This window comes from Manduca sexta, chromosome 12 (genome assembly GCF_014839805.1).
Source record: "Manduca sexta isolate Smith_Timp_Sample1 chromosome 12, JHU_Msex_v1.0, whole genome shotgun sequence".
In the NCBI taxonomy this organism is placed as follows: Eukaryota; Metazoa; Arthropoda; class Insecta; order Lepidoptera; family Sphingidae; genus Manduca; species Manduca sexta.
The window spans coordinates 9,639,631-9,664,941 of NC_051126.1; the positions used below are offsets into that span (position 1 = coordinate 9,639,631).

General features: G+C 35.7%; 1 protein-coding gene across 2 annotated transcripts in view; it reads left to right on the plus strand.

Moving 5' to 3' along the window:
* The first annotated feature begins 1,057 nt into the window (after nt 1–1,057).
* LOC115443666 (zinc finger protein 84) overlaps nt 1,058–25,311 on the plus strand; it is a 34,358-nt gene continuing 10,104 nt past the window's right edge. The window contains exons 1-6 of one of the 2 annotated variants that reach the window (XM_030169152.2): nt 1,058–1,264; nt 1,733–1,788; nt 3,722–3,929; nt 7,608–7,774; nt 10,247–10,386; nt 12,270–12,432. In XM_030169152.2, coding sequence (XP_030025012.1) covers nt 1,773–1,788; nt 3,722–3,929; nt 7,608–7,774; nt 10,247–10,386; nt 12,270–12,432 — 694 coding nt within the window. In that variant the 5' untranslated portion in view covers nt 1,058–1,264; nt 1,733–1,772. Of the gene's footprint in view, nt 1,265–1,732; nt 1,789–3,721; nt 3,930–6,335; nt 6,466–7,607; nt 7,775–10,246; nt 10,387–12,269; nt 12,433–25,311 lie in introns of those variants that run through there. The other variant, XM_030169153.2, reaches the window with a different exon arrangement.

Here is a 25,311-nt window from a genome sequence, read left to right on the forward strand (position 1 = left end):
AAACGATATCATATCGATGTATTTATAATCGCAAAATGATTGTTTTTAACAATTTGTATGTTGTAATAAATAACATTTATCATAAATACGATTAGTTTACGCTTAAAATATTTATTTACGCTTCATCGTAATTATAATCAAATGCAATTTAGTAATGTTATTGTTACTTTTATTTTAGGGATATAAAACATGTATTATGAAAAGGTAATTTGCTTGCGAAGCTTGATAATGTTTATATAAAAGTTAAATATTCGCATTACATAACCAACAACACGCCGCTGTTTTTGTATCTAATTTTTATCAAGGCATAATATTTCGCTGAACCTTTCATATTATCATGTAGAAATATTATCTTTTCGTATTTGATCTAGTAATAATTACTGTTTGAAGAAAACTATGATAATGTCTTTGACTTCTTTTTTTAAACATAATCTCATTTAAAATCGATTCTAGATTTTATTGTAATTATAAAAATATTAATAAATTATTCGAAATGGAATATTCACAGCACTATTCACATCGACGATCGGTCTTTCCTTCAATTTGAGAATTGTTATTATTCACTTCATTCGTTCATTCCCGGCATCGTAATGCCAGTTCAGTTTATTTACCCTAATTTGGGGGTTATAGAAATAAAGTAGCTCTTTATTTATGTGACTTTAGGTTGATTATTTTACATCCGAGGCTACTATTATCGTGGCGCGTACTTTCATTTTTGTAAGCGTAAATTTACATAAATAATAATTAGGCATATGACATCGTGTAATAGCCGCTCTATATATTCATAATTATTGATACATTATAATGTACACGATTGGAGTCATTTTATATATACATCATCTGCTGTCATGCACCAATATAAACCACATACTATTAAGCATTAACTATTTCATCAAAATATATAATTGTAAAGTATATTTTGTTTTTTCATAACATTAGTGGTATTTTTCTAGTGCACCAATTTGAATATGATAAAATAATTTTACATTACAATTAATAATGTTATTCTGCAAATTCTAGGGTAAAATTAAACATCGACAAAGGAAAGTGGAAACAGGATCTGGCAACACTGTTAAACGCAACGTCGCGTCGAGGAGCGCGCGTGTGAGGGTTGTGTAGTGAGCATATTCTTTAATTTTTCGTAATTAATTTGTCAATGTCATTAGTTCTTTAGCGTTTTTTAAGTTATTATGTGATTCATAGTGCAAATTGTGGTTTAATTTTATTTTTTTGTATTTATTTCGAGAGAAAGGTGCAAGTAAAAGTAAGTTTCCTTTGTTTTTATTTACTTCATAAACTTTCTGCTTATAAAAAATCATCACTACAATCTACACACACTTTATTCAGTGTTCGAAGTAATAATTTTGACATAGTTTCGAACTTATTATTATTATTGCTTATCATAACCGGCCTTGGGGCTCAGGTAGATGATTTTGAATCGATGTCGGTCCGGGTACGTTGAATCCACCCCTCCTATCGGCTCGAAGTGGGGTCCCCTCCCTTCAGCTCTCTGTAGGGGATGTATGGGTAGACAAAGGGTAGGCGCCCCTAATGCGGAGGGAAGCTTGGGCTCAGGGCGATATCCGTTGGCAGGGGAAGGGAACACTATTTTGAAGTTTACTTTTTTTTGGTACTTACCTACCCCTCTAACTGTTACGCGAGTATGGGAAAGTTTGTACGCACATTTTGTCTATACATAGTGGTGTGTTAAATTATTCTATTATTATTTTAGGTATTACCTTGGCTTGGAGTTTTATTAACACTACTTTCGAATGGAGCACATATTAGGTGAGTAATTTACGATTTTATAAAGTTCATATTTTTCGCCCGAAAGAATATATGGAATATACGTACTTATTATAAGAAAAAAAAAATAGGTATTGTAAGGTACGTATACAATGCCTACTTTTTTTAAATATATTTTTTGGTGGCGATTGTACTTATTTGATTCTGAAATTATCCACTAACTTTCCGGAATTTCCCGTCACTAAATTGCCGAGACGAAAAATGTAACTTATCAGCCTTTCCCGGGAGTTTTATTAGGTAAAAAATTAAGCAAAGTAAAAATTAAAGCAATGTCATAAAACACGGTTTACTTATCCGTATACGGACTATAATATGGGTTAATAGTATTATAGTCTCCTATTAATGCCCTGTCTAATTTATACCTTTAAGTTTTAGCTATAACCTACGTAAACGAATTTAAATTCTGAGTGAGTACAAAATAAGTACTTACATATTTTGAAAAACAAACCGAAAACTTACAGTAAAAACTAATAAACATTAAAGGCGCAGGGCAGTTTACTATTTGAGTAACTTAGCTGAACTAATAAGAAATAAGTAAGTAAGTGATATAGGTATTCTCGATTGCGGGGGCGAGTAGTTGTCTAATGTAAATCAAACCTAACCTGGTCAATGGCCATTGGTCAAGATCGTATCTTGTTCAGTAATACATTAATTGACCATACATAGGCCGTATTATTTTAAAAGTAATTTTGATAAATTTATTCTGAGATAGCTGTGCCCGTCTTGTCTGTGTAGATTTGAGATCTATCTCAGCCTTTTTCATGTCCCTTCCCGTAACACATAACACACGTAACGCGTGTGGCGTCTCCACCGTGAGCCAATCCTCACCCGACTTCTTATGCAGTTCTTATTTCTTATCAGTTCTTATTCGACCCTATTTCTTATGCAGTGTAAAGCTTAATAATTTTTAGAAATTTGATTTTGAATCCAATTAATAATTTTAGCGAGGTACGCTTTCATAAGTTGTTGTTTTATGGGTATTATAAACTTTGCGTATTCGTAAAAATATATTGTTTTTGTGTACAAAGGCAATATGTATTTCATAGGCCAAATAACCCAAATATTCGCTAATACGCTAAGTTTATGTATTTTCAGCATTAGGTTCTGTTAATCTATTCCTCGCGTCTTCGGGTAGTGGTGTAACGACGGTTTTTACCGCCCGAGCCCGACCAAAATTTTGCCGCCCTTAGGCTGTGTGCGAGAGTAAAATAAAGGACCCGCTTCATTAAAAAAAAAATGCGCCACACGCCTAGCTACTGATACATTTGACAAAATATTAAAGGACAAAGTTCCAATTTTTAAAAGCTTTTATTTTAGACATTTTGGTGCCTCGCTAAAAGTGCCGCCCCGGGCGGGCTCTCCTAACGCCTCCCTATGCTACGTCATTGCTCCCGAGTATTTTTTTTTATGTACTCCGTGTATAAACTACACATAGATAGGTTAATTTTGAATTTTTAAAATATTACAGGCAGAGTCTTAAATAAATATTTCTAATCAATGCCACAATCAGGTTGAGATAGCATCTAAAAATATCTAACGTAGCTTACTTGTTGGATAATAACCTTGATTAACTTAAAAATATCAGCCCTGTATTATATAAGTACTGTCCCACTGTTGGGCCTCCTTTACTACTGAGAGGGATTAGGCCTTAGTCTACCACGCTGGCCTATTGGTCACACTCTCAAAATTCCTATAGAGAACTTCTCAGGCATGCAGGTTTCGTCACGATGTTTTCTTTCACCGTTAAAGCAAGCGATAATTCACAAAGAATACACACATAATTTTCGAAAAGTCGAGTGTGCTCTTGGGATTTGAACCTGCGGACATTCGCCTCGGCGGTCCGTTCAACACCCAACTAGGCTATCACCGCTTAAGTTATAAATACCACTATGTTAATAATGATTTTTTTTTTCAGACCCCGAAGTGTTTCCTATGGAAAATGTGGTCAGACGCACAGTTTTTCCAAAAAATAAGTTAGCCAACATCGTCAAAGGCAAGGATAATGTGACCCATTACTGTTGTGTCGAATGTCCGTTGAGATGTGCCGATAAAGAGGAACTGGAAAATCACTTATTGGTCCACCATAAGGACTATAGGTACTTGTGCGGAATTTGTGGCGCTGGGTGAGTGATTTTTTTTGACAAATAACTATTATGTAATTATTATAATTTAAATTTCGGTATCAAAATCAGATTCTGCAATCGCTGTTAGGAACCATGGGTCGCTTTAATACTAGTCTCATGAGGATCGTCCAGTAAGCTCAGTTTCCCATAACTGTAATTCTAACAAAAAATATGTAGCTCCGTAAAACTCGAACATAACATAAAAAAATGAAATTTTTAAAAGCGAGTTTCTATGTTAGGTATCAAAACTTCATACATTTTTACACGCTAGAAAAAACACAACGATACAACAAACGTAAATGTAAATGAACAAAAATTGCGAAATATTGACCTTGTTTGAGCTACTTTGTGACATGCCTATGCTCACAGTGATCTTTTCGAACATATTAAACGACGAACGTCTTAAGGTAGAAGCGAATTAAAAATCATTATGTGAATAACATTAAAAAAATTGATACTGGGTAACTGCTCTATTTGTATGTTCGTCTTCTCCTTCGACTATTTCAAGTTCACACGTCAGCTACGCCATTTAGAATTCTACTTCTAGAGTAAAAACGCCTCTTTTAATCCTACTACTGGAAAGCATATTTTAAGTTAAACTTATTTCCTAAAAGAAATTTGCTGTACAATGATTAAAACTTATCGATGCGTCGCTTACATATTATCGCGTGTAAACCTAGGCGAGAGTATTCATACTTTCGCCTTCTTCTACAAGTTTTCTCATCTTTCGTATACCGTGTACACAGCCTTTCTTCTACTATGCATACATGGGCGATTTCTGCATTGTACTCTTATTAAAAACATTAAAAATCATTTTATAAGTGAAAAGCAATTTTTGCTTATCTTTATTGGCCATACTGCATGTATTATGTTTAGAATTTAAGATTATCCCATTTTCAAGAGGTATTTCATAGTACAATTAACTGAATTAAAAAGGTAGATCTATTTGCAAACTGCTAAATTACTCAGTAAGTCGCTCGCCAAATAGTATTATCCTACCGACAAAATCTAAGCAGCGGCGACAACTCGCAACTCAGAATTGCAAAGCAATGTACTTCGTTCTTCACCCTGAGACTCCAATTTCCCATTTATACCGCCTACAATGTCTTTAAAACCGATACACAACAGTATATGCGCACTATAGCTTGGTGAAAGAAATAGACAATGCGCTGAAAGCTACATACCCAGACGGATACACTTATACACTATCGATAAACAAAAATGGATTCGATATGCTCTAAAAATGTCCTAGGTATTTTTGTACGAATTTCGTAAAAGTATAAATAAAAGGTTTGATGCTGCGCCACATTGTGACCACGGGGGGCGCATACCACCCTGTACACTATCGACCGGCTAGCGTGTGCCCACCAACTATTCCCAAGGAGGTTTGACGTCAGGTAGCCGGCCGGTTTAAACCAATACTTCACCCAACTTTATTATAAAATGGAAACATGTGCCAAAAGCCTGGAAGTTAAAGATAGTTGGAAAAGATTATTTTTACTTATTTATCGATAATAAAATTTTACTAAGTTAATATCAATGCGATATGTATCTATTACAGATTGTAGCGACGACAATTTTTTTTCCATGAAATGTAACGCGAAGTAATCACAAAGTAATTTTAAAGTTGAGTTAAAAATTATTGTCTTTCAAAAGTGCATATTTAATACTTCTCTTTTTAGATACAAAGAAACTAAAATATGGCAGAGTCTCCACTAATCATGTAAATGTGTGTAAGGCCGAACACCATGTTATTAATGGAACATAATATTAAATGTAATAATTAACACATGATATAATACCATCAAACCCAAATCTTAAAAAGGTAGGCGATCTTGGAAGTTGGAACGTGTATTTGAAGTTCATTGAATTTTGCCTACGGCATTTTCTTATCGCGAATGGTGGGCGACCCTTTTACCGTATTTATCAGATTTAGAAAGAATCCAGTGTAAAGTATGCTGAGAGATTTTTAAATAAAGTGTATTTTAAAAGTCAATGAGGAATCAACTCTGCACCTCGCGTTATATGTGTTCTGGAACTATGTTGAAAAGAGATAAAAAAAAATTAAGAAAAAATTTTCCTTGATATTTTCTATACATTAACTTTGGAATTATATATAGCTACTCGAAATGACTTCATTATTAAGTATAAATTTATATTCGACTCTGGCCTCCTCGTGACTAATCATCTAGCAGCGGATTTTATCCCGCGATGAACTTTTTCCCGTGAAAGGGATCCTTCCAACTATTTTTAAAGCCACTACTAGTAACTAAATTAATGCCAGAGCCGACTCCGCCGCCATTGCGGCTCTTCTCGGTAAAAGGAGGGGGGAGCTATCCCTCCCACACAACACGAGGCCATGCCGTGCTGTAGTCTATCTCGGGGCCGTGTCGGTGGTCGCGCCCCCCGCTGCGCTCAGGCCCCGGTGACCCCATCAGTCTCCTTTTATAACTCGCTGGGGTACTGCGGCCGTATACTGGTCTACCTCAGGCTACGACCGTTATTGATTTAATGACATTATTATCAAGAACATAAGGTAGGTAGGCGTTGAATGTAGAATTGTAAAGGGTTTACTATTAAAAAAAAAGTTTATTTAAATTGAATTTATTGGATGATAGCAATAGAATACCAAATTAAATATATAGTTTCCGACTTTAAGTGTCTATTATTTTTCTGTCTGTCTTGCTTTGTCTGTCCTTCTAGCCATTTCCAAGCTTTATGCGTCATCTACTCTTCTCTCATTTCACTGTACGTTCCATTTCATGCATCGCACTAACGTTCCATTCCCGCAGTAAACGTAAATAAAACTTAAATTACAAAACATGTATATACAATCATTGTTTACTTTTACATATTATATACCATTTAATCCCGAGGGGGGTGCGGAAGCTGAGAGATCCCGCGTGGCCATCTGCTTACGTTTGTGGGGCATTCCCGTCTGCAGTGAACACACACGTTGCAAACGTTGTAATGAGAACTCGTATCTGGATCGCGTTTCGGGATCAGTCAATGTGAATTTGTATTTGGCTTGAAGTAACTAAAAGCGTTTTTGGAGTGCGCGGAATACAGTGTAATAATTATTATGGTTAGTTTCGACTTCGTTTCATCCCTTATGCATATGTCATACAAGTAAACATATAAGTCATAGCTTTATTGTCGAGTGTTCTGTAGGACTTATACGTGTTTTCTCTGTATTGACGCTACTATGGATGTTAAATAAGTAATGAAGTACCTTGCACAGGTGTTTCTATGCCGCTGTTATGATTTTGTCTCCTCGGAACGCAAAATTAGCTATGAACCGTAATAATCACAATATTTTACGGCTGTTCAGGAACATTTAACTCTAAAGAGCTGTTATAGTGTAGTCGGTGTAATTAGTAATTACTAAGCATTATACCATTTACCATCTAGTTTCTCATTATAACGAATGCAGTGCAATGCCACATAGACATTTTAAATCAAAGTTCCGGATGGTGTTGCTATTCTTTATAAACAATCTTCGCGCTAACCATCACAGGATAGACTTACTCGTATCGACATTTTGTTGTGTATCAGTAAAAATATTCCTGCTACATAAATAAAACAATTATGTTATACCTTTTAAATATTATTTTAATAATCCAAGAAATCCATAGATGCTTACTAGTTAATTATAATTTTATTACGTTTTGATAACAGCTTGAAACGCAAGGAGCACCTAGACAGGCACACGGCTGAACATCAAGAAATGAGGCCGCATGTGTGCTTCGAGTGTGGCAAGGGCTTCAAGAGGAAGGAGCATTTGAACATACATTTCACCATACACACCGGCTACAAGACGCAGGAGTGCGTTATATGCAAGAAATGTGAGTATGTGCACTATTCTATTGGTTGCATGTTCATCTGTTTGAATTGAGACATAGCAGCAGAGAAAATGCCAAGTTTTATTTTTTAACCCCAGAAGGAAAAGAGGGATATTATAAGTTTGAGGTTTGTATCTGTGTGTCTGTGTATATATATGTCTGTTTTTGGCATTACGATGCTATACTTAGGAGCTATATAATTTTTTCGTGTATCGTTTACGAACGGATGGATTGATTTTGGTGCGGTTTTTTTTTACTTCTAATGTGATCGATATGGTTCTTAGCTATAATATTTATGATCTGTTCTGAGATCCGTTCAGGCGGTTAAAGATCAGCTGATTACCTACGTTTAGAGGTTGAATTTGATGCAATGTACCTTTGGTGGTGTTTTCAAGACATGATAGCCTTAATTTGATACTGCAGCTTCAAGTAGTCTTCGTGATACTTCAGCAAATTACAGTAGATATAGTGTATTCGGGTTCAAATGGTCTTAATATGAATAGGTGAAAGATATCTGATGATCGAGGCCCCATAGTGGAGAAATAATAATTTTAAAAGTTTGAAATTCAAAATAAATAAAAAGTTTAAATGGCTTGTCACAAAAAACCTCATAAAATTAAAAAAAATATTATATTTTTTTATTAGGCCAAGGTATTACCAGAATTTATAATATATGTATAAATATCTTTATAGAGTTCTAGTGTTATCGACATTAGTATTCCCGTTTGCATAAATATACTTTGTTGTCTTGGTTTGATGCGTCCATAATTATTACATTGGCTGATAAATAGAAATAGTACATTGTCCACCCGCAACAAGATTCGGGTCTTTACCACACTATAATCTTTAGTCTGTACTAAACTGAGTTTGAACTACTTATGTATATTTGGACTATTTGTTACCAGTAGCCCAAGGTGATATTTTCCCCTAGGGAACCCAACATAACATATAAGAATTAATATGCATAAATGCGGTCTGTAAATCGTTCTAATGATAATTAGATTCTACATCAATTCTGCCAAGAACGTTAATAAGTTTCGGCAACTTATTGGACGTGGTAAAAATTCAACACACTTAAAAGTAGATTAACTTCTTCACGCTTCATTTCCCTATGGGTATATGTACCAAGGTGACATGTGGCCAAAAGACAGTTTCAAAGTATAATGATACGGCAAATAGGCACAACGTAGGCTTACAATGCTCTGGCATAAAGCAGCATCTTTGGTAGTAGAGGAAAAGACAAAATTAAAATATTTTTTTTCTAAATCTACATAAATATAAATAAAGGTGGTGGTAGTGAGACGGGACGGACATAAGCCGGATAGATTCACGAACTTGCGGGCACAACAAATACTTTTATTATCGCTATAAATTGCACCACAATTGCTTCGTGGAATCGCAACCTGTTGAATATACTTCTGAATTACGTGTTTAGATCGTTTACGCTTTGGTCAAATTATGTTTTATACTGTGAATATCATTTTTATTTTATCAATTATGCGATATGTTTTTATTGTAGTTTCTTTTACACCCTGCCGTTTTACAGTTTGAACATCGCCTGTGATTTTTAATTCTTAAAGACTCCAATCAAAACAACTCCCCAATGCAAAGATCCTGAATCATTTTCATGTCCTATTTGAAGACTAATCTGTGTATATCTAGATAATTTTTGGTATTGTATTGGAGCTAAACTCAAAACCCTCATATTTAATTATCCTCCTCTAGAGTACCGATTCCATTACCGAGTTATACCATGTCGTGAAATCAAAACAAAAATGTGAATAAAAATAGAAAAAAGGGGACACGGCACATTTGGGACTGAGCATCAATTTTTTGCCATGTAGAAGGGATCGCTGTGGGTGTGTGAATTTTTGGAGGGGTTGTTCAACCCCACTACCTCACCGCTCTTCCCCTTGGGTCGACATTGAGCTTTGCCCCTACGTCCCTTAAATCGTATACCTGAACAAAATTGAGATAGATTTATTTGTATTAAAAAGGAATATAATGCGCTCACATTTCGCTATTAAGATTATGAGACTATGGGGTGGGATTTCTTCATTATTTGGGTGACCGTATTTTTCGAATAAATTCTCATTGATTTTTCGATATTTGACATGACTAATTCCGAACATTATTCTGTAGAGCTTCAACTTCAAATGCAAAACGATGACGTCATTGTTCAATGTTAAACACGCTATAATTATTTATTATACATATGAGGTAACAGGTATTGGAAATAATGTAGACAGATTCATTTAAAAAAAATCTCCCAGTACAAACCACAAGAAGTACCATAATCTATATAATGCTATAACAACTCAATAATATTTACCGATCCCGATATTTTGCTGACGTCTTGAGATACCAAAATATTTGATTTAATTAAATCACTGGTCTCATCAATTACTCTAAGAAACATTTTGCAAATGACGAAAAAAGCTCTGAAAAATATTGTATTTGATTTTTTCCATCCAGCCTTCTATCGCAAAGATCACCTTCAAAAGCACATGCAGACGCACAACAAGTTGTTTATGGAGCAGAACATTATCCCGGTGAGCGATCAGGAGCTGGAAATCAAGCAGGAACTCGTCGATTACGATACGGAGAAACTGCAGGTGAGGACGATAACACTTCATTTGTATAGGATTTAATTGTTTAAAATTATGTTTCTCTAATTTATATGTTTAGTTACTTGATATTCAACTGATGACAATGAATGAAATAGAATTAAAAAATACCCTTCTTATGCGTTTAAATAGTTGTTACCATTTTATAAATAATGTTAATATTAATGGGTATGCTGGTATTCTATAATTTATACAATAAAGTTTTTGGTATTTCTAATTATAATTAATTACATATAATTTCGGCTATTTGTAAAACCGTGGCGACAGAAACGTGCGCGTTCGCTTTTATCTTATGGCATTGAAACTAATAGTGCAGTTGCGGCTCCGTAGTCCCGGATAAATGTTTTATGCATATTTTATAGGTATTTGGAAAGTAGATGTCTGTTATATTAACCCTAGGTGTAGCCTATTTAAAGGCAAAAGTCACTTATGTGCTATATAATGTATGTATATTTTTGGTTACTGATTTGTCCGCATAAAACAGGCGAGTAAAATTGTACATACAAAACAGCAAAAAGCAACAACGAGACGTACAAACTCCATAGTTTTTAAGCCACGGTCACGTGCGTGTAACGGCTTCCAACGACCTTTATCGGGTCATCAGTCGGTACAGTGGGGGGCCGACCCACACTCCCTCGGTGCGTCTACACTCGAGCTTCTTGTCGTAACGGCCGTCCCGGCCAGCTATGTGATCCGCCCACCACTGCCATAATGATTTGTTGGTGATGGGCTATTTTAATTTTTTATTTTTAATTTACGATTAGGGCTTAGTTACATATGAAAAGATTAGTTTGTATTTTTTGAACAAATTGTGTTCAATTTTGATATGTTTTTTATTTTGTAGAAATCCCACAAATAATCTACAAAGTTCTTCCCGTGTTCAGAGTGATCACTCAGTCCCGTGTGAGTCATCATGACTTTATTATAAGTCAATTGCCCTAAAAAATAATCCTACTATCAAACAGCTCTATGTAATTGGTTATTGACGAAATTAATTCATAGGTTGTAATAGTAGTAATTACTACCCAAAGTAGGGCCTGTATAATTCACCCAGATCATTAGACCGCTAAAGAAAATACAAAAATAATTTGTATGGAACTACGGCTAAAATTTGGACTGGCCGATTTCTAAGAGTCAATCTTATAAAGGGACGATAACAAATGTCCTTTATTGTCTTTAAGTGTATCTAAATTAATGAGTATATTTGTAGTATATTATTGACTGTAAAAAAATGACCAGATGTAAGTAAGGGACATTGCTACATGGCTCTAAGTATTAACATATAGTAGAATCATAATATACTATATCTGTGTATAGCAATCGTACATTAAGGCGCCTTCAAAGTCTAAACTCAACGCCAACCGGTGACGTTATAGCTCCAAGTAAGGGGAACACTAGTGCCGATTGTAGAACCAAATGAGCACAACGTTTGCACAATGTACGAGACACAATCTTTAACTAAATATATTCTTAAATTTATGCAAAACTATTAAAGAGTACTTTGGTACTTGAATCAAAATAAAATTACAATATAGAACTTTATTGTGATTTTATTTTGATTCTATAATATAGCGTCCTGCCACTTATTAGTGAGGAAAATCTAAGTATTTGCTATTTTAATATTATTTCTCGACACAAACTTTATTCACCCTTTTAACCTTTTAGAGATGTAGTTTCGAAATTTCCTTCTTTCTTTGTCCTAACATAAATTGTTACACCCTCATTATGGTATTCTTTATATATTATTTTAGTGTATAATACTTTACATTTCTCCCGTTAATCTATCATTATAAAACTTAAAATTGTTTAGATATACGAGGTTATCAAAGAAACATTTCGATATATCTAAATTGACCTAAAAACTTGTCCAGGTTCAAGACGAGTCAGAAGAGCTGTGTTACGTAAAGATCGAGAACTCGGAGCGGCCTTACCTCTGCCTCGTGTGCCACAAAACTTACAAAAGGAAAGACCATCTCAAAATTCACAGTACGACGCACATGAAGAAGGATAAAGTGTGCCGCGAATGTGGAAAAGGTTAGTTACTGTTTGTTTGTTACTCTGATTTAGCTATACTTCGTGTTTGATAAGTGCATTGTGTGTTTTGGGTCAGCGATTTTCAGTTCTTCAACTATATAATTTTACTTGTTAAAATTATATAAATTATTTGAATTGCGTTTTTGATCGTAATATTTCGTTCGCGTTAGCAAAGTTAAGATATTTTGTTGACTTAAAAATCCACTAACTTGAGCATTTTGTGCCCCGGGGAGATTTAACACAGAACAGTTCCCCTCCGTGCACGAGCTAGCGAATCGTAGGAGCCAATAAACCCAACTCGGTGGTGGGGCCCCGCCAACGCAGATGGCCGTATTTTCGTAGTTAAGTATTAGATGCTAATGCTCCTGTTACATAAGGGTTAGCAGAAACATAACTGGTGAAGTGAAACTGTCGAACTTATATACTTATACAAACTAAGCCAAAGCCCCTTTTAAATATGATCGGTTAATTATATTGGTACAGCTACAATTTTTAAAGCTTTTGCTTTAAACATTTTCCTGTTCCCTTAAAAGTGACGCCCGGGGTGGGCCGTTCCTACCAGGAGCCATACACTACGCAAATGAGTTAAAAAATATATGGGAAACTTGCACTGAAAAACTCGAATAGACCTCTTAAAAATACAGTCGACAACGCTTAAAACAAATACAATTCGAAATATTCTGTTGGAAATCACATTTGGAAACTTAACAATGAGCACACGTCACATAGTACTGTGAGTAGGTAAGGTTCATGGCGTGTGTATGTTTTTGGCATCAAACCAATATATAAGGTTACCGATTTTTAAGATTAGACTTCAAACTTGGATCAAGAAGTTTCAGCTTCTTAAACGAGAGTCCTGGAAAATATTTATTTTGGTGTAATCTAACTGACACCCCAATTATTCCACACACAATACTAAAGGTATGGTGGTCATATTCTCCATGACCTTTTCACTATTTTAACACAAATCCATTATACTCTTTACCTTAAAACATAAAATTCCAAGAAATGCCACAGCATCACCGTAACTTCATTAGCTTCCCCTCCTTTATTCCTTTCAAAATCCTGGAGAATACTTCTAAACCTCGTATTTTAAAGCGGCCTGCTTACGGCCCTGGGCGGGGTTCGGTTACTGCCGTCAGAAACTTTGCTCAAAATTATTTTAACAAAAAACCGAGACAGTATCGACATTTTCGTGGAAATAGTGACTCATAGGGAAGATTGAAAGCAAAAATTATAAGGTCTGTTTAGTACATAATATTTTTCTTTAGCTTTATTACGCATTGATCATTCACATAAAAAGATTTTGGATACGTTGCTTTGAATATTTATTGAAACGTCTTTGCATTGACTAACACGTGACTTAAACATGTTTAAAATTCACAAATGGTAAGATTGCTCTAAAAATGTTTGTGGTTTCCGAAAATGAAACCGCAAATACGGACAAAATATATTTAATACTCATTTTCATAAATGTGTCCAAATACACGTCCAGTGTTGTGGAAGATTTTGGTGGAGTGCAGGCAGTGTTAAGTCTAAGAGCGAAAACTTTTAAGTCAATTCATAAACCATCCGAAGACAGTTAAAGTTATGTAATGTAAATTTTGAGTTCCCATTGTTATCGAATTTTTTTTCGTCTTCACTCCGTATGTAGTTTCCCCTGGCCCTTAATTTTGACCCAGAATCATAATCACAGCTTCCATAAAAAATTTACACTATAAATTAAGTAATGGGCTCACTTGGATTCTTCCCGTCTGTCCTAGGAGGACGTTTATTGTTGTTAACTACTGATCCTTAAGACATCAGTCTTAAGGATATTGCGTATCGAAGACTATTTTTTTTTTATTATGCCCATTTATCCTCTAGCCACTTAGACCAGCTCTATCGTTTGATAAGTATACATAGACGTACAAAACTAGCACCTATATCTATAGTAAAGGTTTTGCGCAAATATGGGCGTTGGTCGGACAGACCGTGCCCAGCCTAGAAATTTAGGGGTTGGGTGGAGGTTAAAATGGTAGGGGAATGAGGGAGGTTATCACCGCATATTCCTCTTGTAATAGTGAAACTCTTGGGACCCGCTCGGACCTATCTAAACAGATAAACATAATTTAGTATATGTAGTCTGCCATTCAAATGATGCAATTCAAACTACTGCTTTTTTAATTTATAAATGAAGAGATGGCAAGGCGCTTCCCTAATGGTATATGAGACGAGTAGCTATTAACAGTAGCAAGACTCCTTTAGAATTAGGAATAAAACACTACGTGGCATTGCATTACACTCGTCACCCTGAGAGACGTAACTAGTAAATTTTGGCCAGCATAATTGTGTCGACTGCCGAGGGGTAATCATCTCTCGTCAGTCGACATTCTATTGAACTCCACTCCACTCTCCATCAGGTGCAGAGGGGTCACGTTACCGTGCTCGTATAAAACAATAAAAAAAAATAAACCTGTTGAATCAATTGCATAAGTAACAAAAACGTCGTTCCCCCTTTTTATGAAATCTCGTATGTAAAACAAACCTTTAATAAAGATAAATTAATTGTTAAAGATAAAATCATCACTTCTGTCTGACTTTCCTCATTCAGTGATTCATCGCCTTTTCGGAATCGTGGAGGTAGAAAAAAAAATTGAAAGGTTATTTTATATTGACGCATTACTCGAAATAATAATAATATAATATTAATTCAAACCTTAAGTGGAGGAAAGGCAAAGTTTGTATGAAAATAATACTTTTCTGACGAAATTTACTTGAAACTCGTTATCAAAGTTATTTCTATTTAATGTATATGCTATTAACATGGATTTCGGTGTTTTTCAAAATTTGACCGCTTACGTAAGTTAGGGGACGGAAAAAAAATATCAAAATGTAATATTTATATACTCATAGGTTTTTTAATAGGTTCAATAGTCGCCAAAATTTTATAGAAAGTAAAAGTAATCTACGTATTTGCGGTTAAGATTGCGTTGCCGCGGGAGAAGCGAAGAGCAAAAATATTATATTAATTTAAAAAACAAGTGATACAAAGTGTTGTTAAAACTACGGAACATAAAAAGCACACTTAAAAGTGAAAAATAATGATAATAAAAATATTAATCGCGTGGGCGAACTTGTTGCACTAGTCAAAACAATGTAAATTTATACTTAGTAGCTATTTATATTATGAACGTAAAAACTTTTAAATATTTTTAAAAGTGGAATAATGTAAACAAGCCAACTCGCGCAGACAGAGTGGGAGGGGGGCGGGGGCGGAATGGTATCAGGGATTGGAAGGAGTAACAAATGTTTTTGTTGCTTTAAGTCGGGGTGGCCGTGTGATAAAGGTGGTGTGGAATTAGGATGAAGGACATGTAAATACGAGGGTATGATAAGGGTTTAGAGACGGGAAGGTATTTTAAGAAGCATTGACAACCACCTAAAACCATTACCTAGTATTAACTTTAATTAACCTTAGTCATTTAGCTTTGAGTATCTGAACTCTAATAGAGTAAAATTTCACTAGCTTTTTGAAATACTGGGCTTCTTTTCAAGTCATCAATATAAAATATTTTCTTTTTTATTTTCATAACTAGCTTTTGCTTGCGGCTTCGCCGGCGTGAAGGAGGTTTCCGGGATAAGAGTCCACTGTATGATAAAAGTCTTACTACATATTTTCCCGGTACTGATAGGTTCAAACTTATTTTATCCCCATGGGGGTTGAGTATATCAAAATCCTATTTAAGCGAACGTCTTCATCATAGTAGCTCCAATCGTTTAATTTCAGTTCAATCAGTCGAAAATCTAAGAAGATTTATACAAACTTTCATCCCTTATTTTATCCCCTTAAGGGTGGAATTTATCAAAATCCTTTGTTAGGGGATGCCTACATCATAGTAGCTTTATGAATGCAAAGTCTCAGCCCGATCGGTTTAAAATTAACAAAATTTCATACAAACTTTCATCCCCTATTTTATCCCATTGGGGGTAGAATTAATCAAAATCCTTTCTTAGCGGATGCTTACGTCATAACATCTACCTGCTTGCCAAATTTCAGCCCGATCCGTTCAGTGGTTTGGGCTGTGCGTTGATAGATCACTATGTTAGTCAGTCGAGTCACCTTTGAGTTATATATATTTAGATTTAGTTAACTTTACACATGTGAAAGTTTACGATGCATTACGTTTGTTTACGCATAAAGTTTTGAATGATTTTGTTAATTTGTCACAACGATAGATCAAGTCCAGGATTAATATTTTATGCATAAGTTGTCACCGAAAACATTTATTAAAAGATGCTCATTTTAAATCGTCTCTGTGGCGCGACGGGGACTAACTGTTACCGAAGTGGTTACGAGGACTCAAGATTATAGTATCCTATATGGTGAAAGCTTTAGGGTGTATTGTTATATGTACCTATGTATTCATATGTATAGTATATCTTGTCAAACATACTTAACATCAGTTCACGCACCACTGCAGCATTGTAGCGTACAGATTGCACTCTCGTCGATGGCCCTTTAGCCCTAGTTCAGCAACTCGACCCACAGCTATGACGGTTAAAATGAACAAGATATTTATGGGTAAAACCCTATACTTACTTTTAAATTCGAATGTTGAATGAGTGTTCACTGATCAATACTCACTGTGAAATGACGTCACGTCGCTACACGCCGGGTAAGTCCCTTCCGCCAGGATCCTGATTGTAAATGTATTGATAGAGGTCGTGGCAGATGCTTAACCCTTACGCTTGCATGCGTTCCAGCCTAGGTTTGAAAGCATGAGTGCAAAAGAGACAACTATACAAACACATGTATGGCTGGAAAATGTCTGTAGAGCCCCGGGTACATTTGAAAGCCTAAAGAATAGTGACGGGATAGATAACAAGGGACACGTGGATATTTGAAATCGATAATATTGTACTATGTAAAGCTAATAAGGAAATATAACCGAACAAATTATGAAAAGCTGTAAGGGAGAACCGGTTAAGTAGACCCAAAACATTTGTGGATTTTTAAATAGCTAAATTCCAAAGTTAAATCGTTATTTTATTTTAATATCTAACATTCGCGTCAACATAAGATATCATTGTTATTTTATTGTTTAAATTTCGATCCCTCAAGTCTTGTGCAAGCGCCCTAACTTTTGGACTGTGAAATTGGTGTGGTCTTGGGTTCGATCTGCATCCGCCACTAAGAGGTCGGGTAACCATAAGGAGGTTTTTATTTTTGACAATCGTGTCTGAGGCGCGAGAATTGTAATTTGTTCTCAATAAGGTAATTGGCTCGGATTTGATTACATTATGTAACGAAAATAGGTCATCGTTCGATGAACCACGCATACATGTTACTTGAATTTCTGCCTATGATTTCGGGAATATGAGTGTCAGCTTATATTATAATCTTTACTGTGTTTATCATTTATCAACCCCACGAATATTTGTTTGAATTTGTTAGTTTATTTATTAAATTTAGATCATGTGTTCATGCAATTTTAATATGAAATAGAAAGTTATGCTTTAATTAATTAATATTATGTAATTGAAAAGTAAGTGAGGAAACAAGTGGTAACGGTTTATTAGCTATTAAATAACTTCAAGATTTTAGAGAATATAATCGTAACGTTTTAAACGACTCCAAACTCGGCACAAAGGACGCTTTTTGCTCCCTTTATGTCCGCACCCTTATTTGACTTGTTGAATCAGAATGAACTTAGCACAGTTACTTTTGCGTATCGGGTTAATGTCAAGGGCGCATTAATCTCGGCCGCAAGATAAGTCACGAGAAACTACTAGTGTAGATATAAACGTGAATAACCTACGTTATTGTGTTTTAAAAACAACGTGATTGTGTGTTAACGCCTTTATATATCGCAGATGAAATGCCAGTCGTTTTTGTGCATTCACAGGTTTATTGAATTTCGTATATACAAATAATGTATTGTTGGAAATGTTCAGATTTATATGACTTTGGTGAGTATAAACGTAGAGTAGCAAGCGTTCGCCAGCCGACCTTTATTAGACCCTCCCTACTAGGGGCGATGCCCCATGGGCCAGTGGTTGCGTGGGGGCCGTAAATAGGGGGCGGGATAACTAAGGGATGCTATGGATTTAGGGATCCGGTTTATTTCGGTCGACGGCGGCATATTCTGCGTTCGTGTTGTGAGTTTATTTTTTATTATTTTAACTGGAATTTTAACTCAAAGTAAAATATTATGTTTGTTATTTGCTATGAGATATAAAATGTTAATGGATGTATCTACGTCGCGTAAGAATTTTCATAAGTGCGGTATTAAAAAAAATCTTTGCCACTAATTTATTTGAGAATTTGGAAACGTGATTTTAATTACTTTATGAGTATTATACAATATTACCTACTTGCCAAATATGAAGCTTTAATGAGAGTGCGCTAAACTGTTGCTAGGTGTAGTGATTATGCCGGTCAGACGTACGATAACGGCCATTAGCTAAATTAAGGTTACTGTGTCACTAATAAAGACTTGTATTAACTAGGGGCTTGTAAATAATTCATTACACTTTGGCATAAATATCCTTCAAACTTGTTTTCAATATATCAACATTTATACTTGTACTATTTTATGTAGTTTTGTATACGAGTGTCCTACTGGGCAGGAAGCGCAGCTTTGTCCAATTTTGCCGCTAAGCAACAGCGTGCAAGTCTGCAAGTTTAATTTATAAGTAACTATCTGACCCAACGAACTTTGTAATGCCTAACAGTCGATTCTTTAATTTTTTATGTTTTTTTAATACTTATTCTGCTATTCGGGACACTGGGTCAGCTAGTAAGAAAAAAAGAAAAAAGAAAGTTGATAAGTCCACAATTACATTATGTCAAAAAGAAAATAATTATAAAACACTTAAAATTATTTCCATCGTTCCATCTAATGGCTCTCAATTGTTTTGCCTTCCCGGGACCCCTCTAATAACAAATAAACTTTATGGTATGGTATTAAAGTTTAAATTGACTTTTAAGTTTTATTACGAATCTTTTGTATGGGAATATAGAAAAGAATTAGACTTTTTCAGGCAATTTTTTAAATTTTTCTCCATAAAAACCATTCTCGTACTTCAAGGAATATTATAAAAAGATTATTAGCGAAATCGGTTCAACTGCTCTTGAGATTTGCGCTTAGCAAGAAATTCAGCGATTCAAGTTTATATTATTAGTCCATTGAAAAGTTACATTTGGGGTTGCGTTTTTTAGAGGACGCAATTTTATTTTTTTGAAGCGTAAGGGGGGTCAGTGTAAAGCTAAAACCAAGTTTGTGGACAATTGCTTCATCTGTGCCAAAGCGATTCAGGATCCAAGTAATTCGCGTACAAGCCGACAACCGCGGGTTTGTGTTGTACGTAATGAGAGTACAAAAAAAAGTATTATGTATCTTATAAACACACGTTCTGATGACGTTGCAATGGACATTGCTTGACATTGAATTTCTTAACATTTTCGCTTATAACTTTTTTATTTATAGTTCTACGACAAAAAGTTACTGGACCAAAGTTGTAGAGAATTTAATTTGCAACAAAAAATGTTTATAATTTTTTTGTTGTCAGATAAATAGTTTAAGAGATACATCGTAAAAACCATTTCAACCCCTGTTTTCAAGATGGCGGCCGTGGGACAAGGGTGGCGAACCCACAAACTTGGTTTTAGCTTTACACCGACCCCCCTTACACTTCAAAAAAATAAAATTGCGTCCTCTAAAAAACGCAAGGTAAGGCCTAAAAAATGTAACATTTCAATGGACTATATAGATATTATGGGAAATAAAACTAACGTCTATTAACGTCTTAGAGCGATGTTCATAATGCAATGCCATGCAGTAATGTTAAATTCCAACTGTGGTATTCCCATAACTGTTTAGGATTGCCGCGGCGCGGTGTGGTGGTTTGCATTACACTAAGTACTTTATTGTATCTATAACCATCAGTAGCGAAAGAAGGTATAAAATTGTTAAAAAAAATATATTTGAATATTAAACTGAAATTTCGTTTCTCTGTGTGTTCTATACATATACAAATAATGTAGCACAGAATCGGGCTGTAACCCTCACTGCAGAGCAACCCTCCCTTCTCATAAAGGGGGTTTGCGCTGTGGACCGCTCTGATCCATGCGGGTCGGTCTACCTACGTACATATACGTATATGTTGAACATACATAGTTCTTTACTATAGTATTACGACGTATGTATTGAATTGACATACATAACGAACTCTGTTAATAATGTACTAACAGTGTTATTAATATAGTCGTTTAAAATCTCCTAGGTTGGAGCTGTAACGTGTATACACGCATACTCATACCTTTTATCCCTGAGGGGATAGGTAGAAGCGCAACTAGTGCACTCATTCGCTGTGTATATTCCAGTTTCCGTTCTATGATCTGATAAGGGGCGAGACTATCGCCATATTGGGCAAAAATTCCAGACTCCAAACTGATACCTACTGAGGCGAAAAACCTAATGTAACTGCTCGACCCGGGGATCGAACTTGAGGACTTCGGTTCGACAGTCGTACCTACTGCATAATATAAAAACGTCACCAAGCCAGTCGGTAATTATACTGTAATGTAGTTGTATAAACTATATAAAAATATGAGAATTTTGCCAAAAAAAACGAATACTCAAATGTTATGTAGGTACAACGTGCATTGATGTCGACCGCCGCGAGGTATGTGCCTACGCTCGATGGGTTTAACAACTTTACAGTTACATCCGTTTTCATACTACCGGATACGCTGGGATTATTGAAAAAAATATGAAACTTTCACCTCATCTTACTATTAAATCTTATCTGTTTTGGTTACCTACTGTATAACAGATTCATTAGGACTGATAAAATGTTTAGCAAATATCTTCATTTATTTAGTGTGCAATCATGTGTGATGTGTTCAAGTATGAAGCACATGTTAGCCAGTGTTAATCCTGGAAATTATAACTTATTATTTAAAGGGTGATGAGCGCAGTGCAGTGCCTCAAATGGCGCAGTGCTTTGTGATTCAAAGTTTTGGATAGACTATTTATAGGTCGTAGTATATACCATGAGCCAGCAGCTTACTAGTCTCTGCGTTCAGTTGATTGATAGGGAACTCGTCTTTGTGATAGATAATTTATAACAACATGGGAAAGGCTAATTGACAAGCGACATTTTTTGGCGACACTAAGTTTCATATGTATATTTAAAATCAGCTCTTTTTTCTATGTTTTTTTAACCTAGTTAATTTTTTTCGAAAAAAATGACTTAAGTCAATTAGCCTTTCAACCGTCGATAAAATGCTTTTAATCTGCCTAAATTCAGACGCTAGTATGACTATGCGAGTTTTTTAGTCAAATAGTCAGTAATTTAGTAATCGATTTTAAGCCCCAAGCCATTATGTTCTTTTTATGCCAAGTAAGCTTACAATTATTTATTACAAATACATTACCTGAATAATTTGGTCAATTATATTTTTCTTCGTCATAAAATATTTTGATTATATACTTACTTGATAGGAGCCCTACTTTATGGCACAGATATTTTGGTGAAATGCGTAATGGAACATTTTGGTATACTGATGAAATGGGAATGCACTCAATACGCGTAGTTTCTGCGTAAATGCAGAACCAAGTGAATACATGCCAAGATTTTGCAAGCCCAAAGGCGTACCAGACTACCCTTTTTGTCATTTCCTTCCTTAGAAGTTGACAACACACCCAAGATAAAAGAAAATAATTTCGATTTAAAAGGCCAACGTACATGATAATAATTATTACAATTAGGAATTACTTTTGTAGCTGCGGACGTTGACGGACCCGTTGTGCTTGGAGTAAAATAAAAGAAGCTGAACATAAAGTAACTAAGTAGGTCTATGTTTTAAAAAGTAATGTCAAGGACACATGGCGGTCCTTACTAGGGAGTATAAATAGGACCTAACCTAGCTAACCTACCAGCCTATAACTGGCTAGCTAAGCGACGATTTTTATTGTTATATCTATATGGTGACCGCTTACATTCAAATGACCCACTTACTCGTTTACCAGCTATTAAAATACAAACAGGTGTAGTCAGTGATACTAAAAACTATAATGACTACAGACGCATGAGAATATCTTATCTCTTTGTTCTATAACAATGTACACTGGTCTAAGCGCTAGTCCGTCTCTAATTAATACTAGGTAAAGCTAGCTACTATGGCGGGTTATTCGCGCAGCCGTTAGCCACGCAGGTGCATTTACCATCCCAGTGGGCAGATGGTAACTCTTATAGCCCCTCCGAGATAAGTAGAGGGTGATTGGTATTCTTAGGCCGTCGCCCCCTTTGCTTGTTAATAACGGGGGAATGTCCTGTGCGGTTTTTATTGGGGTTCTATAAACGTATTAAACGTAGTGAGAAACTAACATAAGTATTGTCACTCGTATAATTTTATGTTATTCATATTGTGTATTTTAATGAAATTTGATTGTATATTCAAATTTGACTCTTAATTGCGAGGCAAGGACTATTGTGTACAGACTCACGATATTGCAACTTATATAAGCTTCTCTTCAGGATGAGCAATTGTCTGCCTTTCGGTAATACTGATGCTAATAGATTCGGTGAAAATTATAAAAAGTGCATACCCTCATCTGTTATGTTTATATTACACTAGCTTTTGCTCGCGATTCCGCCTGTGTGATTTTTTTTCTGGATAAAAGTCCCGCTTAATATTTGCCCGGAATAAGAAATAGCCTATAGCATTCAGTAGTGATGTAGCTTCCTATTAATAAAATCTAAATCAGTGTAGTAGTAACTGAGATTAGCGCGTTCAAACAAACAAACCCTTCAGCTTTTAGTATAGATTTAAATAAGTTGTAGGAATAATAATAAATTTTGAAATTTATCTTTTACTACAACACGGCCGTACATTATTGCTCTACGAATTTTCTATCAAAGCAAGCCAATATGAATATTCAGCACGGACATTGATAATCCGATATGAATGTGACGGCAAACTGTTGAATGGTGTAACTAATTTTAGTATCCAATACGTGCGTGCAGCGGCTATCCGTTTGACCGTGTATGTTGTATCATATCGACCGTCGCACGCGCAGTATCACCCACGTGTCCACTACAGCTGCATACTTAAAGCTATAACACTCGGAACCAGTAGGTAACCTATTTTACTGAAATGTAAAATATTCCTTAGTACAACTGGTTGAAACATTTATAATTCGATTTATTTGATTGGTTGTGCTTCGGTGGTTTAAACTTTGAAAGCATTTGCAATCATCTGAGCACTACGATGGGTTAAATGTTAACTGAATATCACCGCTTAGGACGATTTGATCTAAGAACGCATCATGCTTAGTTTTCAAAATGTTCTTTTGTTTTGAACAAGCGTGCCCAGCCGCGTACCGAATTGTATAGTGTATAATTTCATCTACTTTTCCCCTACATAATACTGGTCGATTCGATTGGTGTTGCTCCCTTCCTTCTCGCAGCCGGTCCCCCCTTTAAAGTCTGCGAATTAATAGCGCCCTTGAGGCAATTGCTGTCCCCTTTCTCTGTTGCGCCTTAAGAGCTCGTGTAACCAGTCGGTGCTGACAAGGTCAGGAGAGGCCAACAACTATTGTGAGATGGAAAATGTTAGCTTCATTGCAGAAATATGGCACATGTTGGCTTGCGAATGATTTTGTAACCATGCGTTATCTTGGTAGGGGAGTATACAAATAAAACTACTTTCACATTTTGATGTGTCGAAAGATTTACGATTTACCGGTATATATTATGTTTGGATATTGGCTACAAGTTGTAGGTAGTCTATTTTATGTCAACTTGCTCTAGACCTAATTATCGAATTTTAACCGATATTTTGATTGATTTTCGGTATATTAAATGGCGGACCTCTGTGACCTACGCGTTAACTCAAACAAGGACAGCGAGAATCGAACTGACGCTCATGCAAGACTGTCATCGCGTGGTTTCAATGAGGCATAAACAATGTGACTTTACCCACTTACTTTTGTAAGGCATGAACACGCTCCCGGCTCGGTAGGGCTGGCACCGCTGTCTAACGATATTTAGACGTGAACAGCTCTGCTCCAAACGTCTGTACGGAGAGAAAGATTGCCTGAGGCTCGGCAAATATCCTCCTGTTCCCTCCCCTCCTTAAAGGTCAGAACACCCACATTACTTTTGGTATTGTGGGTGTTATAGTCGGTGATCATTTACCATCAAGTGACACACTTTGTTGTGCGCCCCCAGTATAAATATAATAAACAAACTATACACATAGATATGGAGTGCCGAAAAATTTAATTTATGTATGTGTTACAAATACGTTAAATTCAACGGTCGAATTTGGACAACTGGACGACCACTGGATGATATATGTTTGGAAGAAAACTCCGACCAATTTTCATAAATAAATACGTCAATAACTTGCGCAATCTTACTTAAAGTTTTTGCAAAGTTCTTGATAAGTACGTAGGTTCGTTTGCGTACTTTAATATTGGAATGGTGGTTCACTTTTGTCTGCGTCATCATGGAAATATACCTACCGTATAGTTACACTTCAGGACTATAGTTTAAAGTTCCTGTTGTAAATAAATCCTTAATTGTATATTATTATGACGCTGCCTAATCCGTGGTACTTAGGCGTAACTAGAATAATCTCGCCGGGAGGGGTTAGGCCTATGTCCCAAGAGCTTAGGGATCGCGAAGGGAAAATTGTGCCGCAACCCTCCCCTTTCCCCCTTTTGCCGACCCCAATTCCAAAATTCTGGGGTGGGCACGACCCAGCCGCTCCCCGCTCCACAGTCCCCTGCGTCGATGTTACTATCATGTAGAACGGCACTGATATAGAACTAGGTAGTCTGTAGTGTATTATATTATGTGTACGGTTATATACAGTTTTTGGGG